The 6280-nt window shown below is 31.2% G+C and overlaps 1 protein-coding gene across 1 annotated transcript; it reads right to left on the reverse strand.

Moving 5' to 3' along the window:
• Positions 1 to 2758: 2758 nt before the first annotated feature.
• LOC111641467 (angiotensin-converting enzyme-like) lies at positions 2759 to 5706 on the reverse strand. The gene is made up of 9 exons (XM_023387672.1): positions 5603 to 5706; positions 5426 to 5492; positions 4838 to 5117; positions 4353 to 4591; positions 4089 to 4280; positions 3760 to 4030; positions 3227 to 3450; positions 3002 to 3146; positions 2759 to 2913 (listed from the first exon to the last, which is right to left on the reverse strand). Exons 1-9 carry the CDS (start codon positions 5627 to 5629, stop codon positions 2811 to 2813), a joined length of 1548 nt encoding a protein of 515 aa, XP_023243440.1. The 5' UTR covers positions 5630 to 5706; the 3' UTR covers positions 2759 to 2810.
• Between the last annotated feature and the right edge of the window lie 574 nt (positions 5707 to 6280).

Raw genomic sequence — 6280 nt, forward strand, 5'->3', positions numbered from 1 at the left:
GAGCCGTTCACAGCCCGGCACACGCATTTGTAAAATCTAAGTGACTCGTACAACATGGAATTCATATAAAACGGAATAATCAACGGTGTTATAGGGGAGGTTGACTGTAGTAATTAATCAATTTTTATTTATTTATTTCATGTTTGCAGACTAAAAATTTACAGGTCACAAGGTGTCAATTAACTACTATGGCCCGCGGAAAAAACGTAAAATTTATTCTGGCCCATGTTATAAAAAAGGTTGCCCACCCTTGGTATAAACAATGGGTTATACCATGGTCCCTTTCTGTAAACTTTGTAGCGATTTCCCCTCCTTTCTCTACTTCTATTGCTATGTCTAGGTCTTGCTTTNGTATAAACAATGGGTTATACCATGGTCCCTTTCTGTAAACTTTGTAGCGATTTCCCCTCCTTTCTCTACTTCTATTGCTATGTCTAGGTCTTGCTTTTGTCATTCTCTTGCTCTAGTTCAAGCTCTAGGCCGAGCTTGTTGGAATTAACATCTCTGATAAATTGTTGAATGTCTACTTTTTCTTTCCATATGATCAAGACATTGTCAACATAGCGTGCATATTCTACAATGTGTTCTGTGTATTTCGGTAAGATTGCTTTCTCTAAAGTCCTTAGAACCCTCTCACGTAATTTTCTTAGATGTCTGGTGTGCAGGCTTGTAATTATTTATATACAAGCCTGCACATCAGACATCTAAGAAAATTCAAAAAAAATTTTAAAAGTTCCTGAACAAATGTTTTAGAAATCAAAATCATTTGATTTTTCTGTTCCTGACAAAAGGTCATTCAAACTGGCTGAAAATGTTAGAAAATTGAATAAAAAGGCTGAATTTTAAAGTTCTTTTGTGTCTAGGCTTGAGCACATGCAAGGGTTGCAAGACAAAACCTTTGGTTTTATTTTAAAATATACAATGGCATATTAAGTAACAAATAGGCAATATGTATTTCAGGTTTTTCCTTTTCATATAATCCTTCATCAGTTGCCATTTTTGTTCTATTCAATGCTTAGTTTTTAACCAGTTAGTCAACACTTTATTGATATAGTCATAAACTCATTCTTTACATCAACAAATGAGTTGAAAATGCTGTTAAAGAATATAAGAATTAAGTAGTAAAAAAAAAAAGTTTTTCCAAGAGAACTATATTTACTTTCAAAATTGTTATTCAACAGAAAAAACATTCTCATCTAACAGAATAAATAATAAGAATACAAGAAAAAATACTATTAAACGTTAACCAACTCGGTTGGATTATATGGCAATTCCTTATTGGTCAATACCAATAAAGAATTGTCATATAATATGCCAGATAAAACACCAATCTGGCATATTAACTCTTTTTTAAGTTTCGGAAATGATATAATACAAAAAAAAATTTTTTTTATTAAATAATTAGTTTTAAAAATTGTCACAAGATGGCACTAGAATTCTAAACTTAAACCATAGATTTATTAAGAAAATATAAAAGTTATTTTAAAAAATTATAAGCTTAGCTTTCTCATTGTAAATACCACTCGAATAACAATATTAAAATAATAAAATAATTGCTTTTGAATAAGTATATATTTGTTCTCATACTGTTAATTAAAATAACGTGCTGCCATCTAGGGAGCATAATTGAAAAAATAAAAAAAATAAAAATCAGTAAATATAAACAAAATGAATGTCACGAAATCGGTCAATGAGTTTGTCAAGTTAAAAATATATATTTTCAAATCTTTCAAAACAAATAAACTAAAAAGAAAAATAATAAAAAATTTAAAAAAAAAAGATTTTTTGGGCTAATTAATAATTCAAACTTGCTTTTATTGAATTGGTTTTAAAACTTCTTAAGTCAAGAGCAAAGTACAAATCAATTTTATTCTTTTCAAATATTTTTTTTTTTGTATCGATAAATGAATAATTCATAAAAGACAAGTGAATATTTCATGAATGAACAAATCAGCGGAATTGCTTTAAATACTTTATGAGAGAACATTTCTCATTTCTTAAATCATTTTCCTTTAAAATAAATGATTTCATTTATTAATTAATAGGTGCAATGATTAAAACATTTATAAATAGAATAGTTTTTTTTTGAAAAAGTACTTTAAACATAAAAAAAATTGGCAAATAAAGTTGAATACAAGGATTTAGATAGGCCTTTCTATTGAATACGTAGAGAGACCCGAACCAGTCACAAATCTAACTTCCAATCCATCCTCCATTCCATAATATATATATATAGGCCTATATATTTTAAACACTTATTAAACGAAACTCTAATTTATATCATTCATGAAATTTAATCTCCATTTTAAAGATCTTTCTGCCAAATGATATCGCTGGCACTCCAAAATCTGAATCTGCAAAGGCCAACTTTCAATGGCGGATTGCCCATTACGCACGTCAGGCACATGCCTAGGGCCCCCGGCCCCAAATCAAAATGAAAACAAGGCAATTGAATATCAATTATAAATGTTATTAGTTTATTTTCGTAAAATTATGTAGAGAGGTCTCTAATCTTCTGTGCCTAGTGGGTTCGAAGGTATTAATCCGCCACTGCTAACTTTACTAATTATAATCTAGTAAATTAACCTTTACTAATTTATAATTATTAATTAATTAATTAATTAATTAGAATCTCCAACTTTCCAACAGGAAGTTGGAGTCTTACTGTTTTTTAGATGCAAAAATCAATAATTGATATATCGAGATATATTTAAGTTTTGCTTTTGATTGATTGCAAAAAGCTTTCAAATTTTCTGTGGCATCTTCGATAAAATTTAAAATAATTGATAGAATTCTGTGCATTAACCGAATTACCTGATGTAAGGTACATTGTTAGCCACGTGGTATTTAGTTCCAGGATCGAATTCCTTTATATCTTCTTCTGAAGGAGGGCCTACACCTTGATAATACTTCCTGTAAATAGGTTAATGTTGTTTATATCTTACTTTATATCTTTCTGGGTATATGAAGCATAAAACCTTATTATTGTAAAATATATTACCTTAGTTCCCACCATCTTTTAGTCATATCGCTGGAAGATAATCTTCCTTCGAATACTTCGTATCTCCAAAGATCTATGAGAAGCGACCAGGGGAGGAAAACTACTTTGGCCAATGCTCGTTGCATTAATAAGTTCAATTCTTGTTCTGTACGGTCGATAGAAATCGTGAAATTGCTACTTAATTATTATAATTAATATAAATATTTTTCTAGTAATAATTTTTACCTTTGGATAACGTTGCTCCGTTCCATAGTCCAAAGTGCTTTAAGCACTTAGGGCTAAATGCCGAATAAACCATAGTTTCTCCTATAGCTTCGTGAAATGCCGAATTGGCTCCCGATCGAAAAATCATTGGTTGTATTCGATAGGACATGAAATATTCCACGTGCCCCATTTCGTGTATGATAGTTCTCAAATCCTTTTCCGTTATTTCCGCACATATCTTAATCCTGTGAAGCGTGGAAAGAAATTAATAATCGAATTCCAAATATCCAGATCTTTTATTTATATAGATCAGTGTTTCTTAATTACTAGATTTCTAACTTCCCCCTCTAGAACTGGCAAACTGTAGCTTACTTCAAGGTAATGTCACGCTATTTCAGTAGGTTACGCTAGAAGAAGGTTCAGAAGCACTGATCTAGATCATACTAGCAACTGAATTAGCTTACATAAAGGAGATATATTAAGTTTTAAATTAAGGAAATTAATAAATCGATTGTAATGTAAATAAGTAACAATAGTTTTACAGTTTTACATACCTAAAATCGTCGTTAATAGGAAAATCAAAAGCAGAACCGTGACAATCGATAGCTCTTTTATCCTGCGGTCTTACAAACATTGAATTCTTCCAGAATGATTTAGTCATGGGAAACATACCCATAGATGTATAAAATCGTTCTGAAATCTTTAGCATATCTTTAACTGTTAAGTTTCGTTTAAGCATAGATTCAGTGATGTCAGGAACTGTCACGTTAGGGTATGGAAGGACGAAATTTCCTAAAGATTCCCAATTATCTCCCCAGAGGCTTCCTACAAAAGAAAACTTTAGTGCTACAAGAATTTTAAGTTGTGTTTTATAATGTCGTACCTAATAGATGAACGGGTATGATGCCGTCGTTGTTAAAGTATTGTTTACCGTACACTTTCATCAATCGTCTTCTCACAAATGCGTGTATGTTGTAGTAGAAATCTGATACTTTACCCCATAATTGATGGGCAACCGCAATTAAATCGTCTATTCCCAATTCGGATCTCCATATCTCTCCAATATCGTGGTAATCTTTGATAGTTAAAATCATCCATTTTATCGGAAAATCATTGCTGTTACTTTTATGCAAATTAGTATAATTACCATTCTCCCTAGCTGCAGTGTTAAGCAATGATACTAATTGTAAAAATAGCGGTTTTATCCTGTTTCCCACGGTATATCTCCACTCACGCCATAACTTCTTTAAAACTGAAGGATTTTTCACTTTAGACATGGCAAATCCTACTTCTTCTTCTCCCAATAACTGCAAACGAAGTTGACTCAAATCCACTTGTCCTCTTGCATAAATGGCAGCCATTGAATTCCGCAATTCTGAAGTACGTCTATATGAAGAAAAGCTAAAAATCAGTATTTTTTTTAAGGGTTCAATGGGAAAATGGACAAAAGAGTTACAACAAATAGGCCGGATTTACACATAAGATACATCTTAAGACTTTACACACGAGGATCTAGGACCTCACACTTTTAAATTTATTATTTGTTGGATGAAAAAAAGGCCTCTTTACACGTTACATCTGAAGGCCTCAAGTTTAAATCCGGCACTGACAATATGATAAGTTAGTACGTACTTAGCCATTTCTGGTGATGAAAAAACGATCCCATTAGCCATTATTTTAATAATTCTTCTGTAAACTTTATTTGTAGGAATATATGGGAGATTTTTTGCCCATGACTTCCATTTGCTCATCCACTCGCTGAATAAAGTCTCGAAATTATCTTTTTCTTTACCATTAGCCACCGTCATGTTAACAGCATAATTCCATTCTAAAGTCTGCAGTAACCACATCATAAAACGATATTCAGATTCTAATTTTATCATGTTGCGTTCGATCATTCGTTCTATTTTTTCTGAAATATTAATAATTAAAATGAGAGAATTTCGGGAAAGAATCTCATCTTTTATGATTCGCTAACGCTACGACGCGACGCGACGTCGCGACAAGCAACGCGAGATGCTCTAGCGTGACGTTTACTAAAATTATTAGGAAAAAAACTGTATATATACTACTTAATTGTGTTAAAAACTAAACTAATGACACATTCAAAATAGTTTTTCAAGTCTAATTACAGTTTTTAACAACGGAGCGTCAACGCGACACGCAACGCGTCAACGCGACGTTTAATAAAATTATTTTTTAAAATAAACGTTTACAAACCATGATTAATGTTGCAATCAACGACTCGATGGTACATCACGAGTAGCATAAAAAAGCTTAAAAATCCCTAAAACAAAAGGGAAAAAAACATAGTTAAATCTTCTCATAAACTGTAATTAATAACATTAAACATAATTAAATTTGAAAGTCATTAATGCAAAAAATGCAATCATATACATTTATCAAAAGAGTAAACGTGTTCATTGTTCTCGTATATGCTCCATTAATACGTGAAATTAATTCATCTCACTTGAAACTGTTGTGTTTAAACGTAATAATGCTTTGTTACTAATTATATCTGGACTCCAACAATATCATTTTTCTGTGGATTAAATTAAAAACAAAAAGATTATAATTGGAATTATTCCAGGATTTATCAACGTTAATTATTATAAATATTAATGAAAAAAAAAACCAACAGATTTTTAGATAAAAGCATTCGTTAGCATTGACAAATTATTTACTCTAGGTGGCAGCATCTAAGTAAGCGAGCCAATTACAGAGCCCGTTTCATATGAAACGAACAATGCCATTGGCTTGTTTATTTAGTCGCTTGCCACCTAAGCGCCCCCTTTGAGGACGTAGAATTCCATATTAATTAAATTTGTCCAACATCTGATACTGACGTTTATTAGATGTCGAGTACGTGGAAAGCTGACATTGATTAGTTCAATATAAAGATAAATATTTTGGTTTAAAAAAATAATAAAAATTAACAGTTTATCGATTCGTTCTTTCTTACTTTTTATTAATAATCTTGTAAATTTTTTATTCTTATTTTTTATGTATTAAATTACATGCAGTTATGTAAAATATAGTCAAAGTACGTATGATTGCCCACTAAACACGTGAGGC

The sequence above is a fragment of the Centruroides sculpturatus genome, unplaced genomic scaffold (genome assembly GCF_000671375.1).
Source record: "Centruroides sculpturatus isolate CEXI.00-Female unplaced genomic scaffold, Cexi_2.0 scaffold59, whole genome shotgun sequence".
Classification (NCBI taxonomy): domain Eukaryota; kingdom Metazoa; phylum Arthropoda; class Arachnida; order Scorpiones; family Buthidae; genus Centruroides; species Centruroides sculpturatus.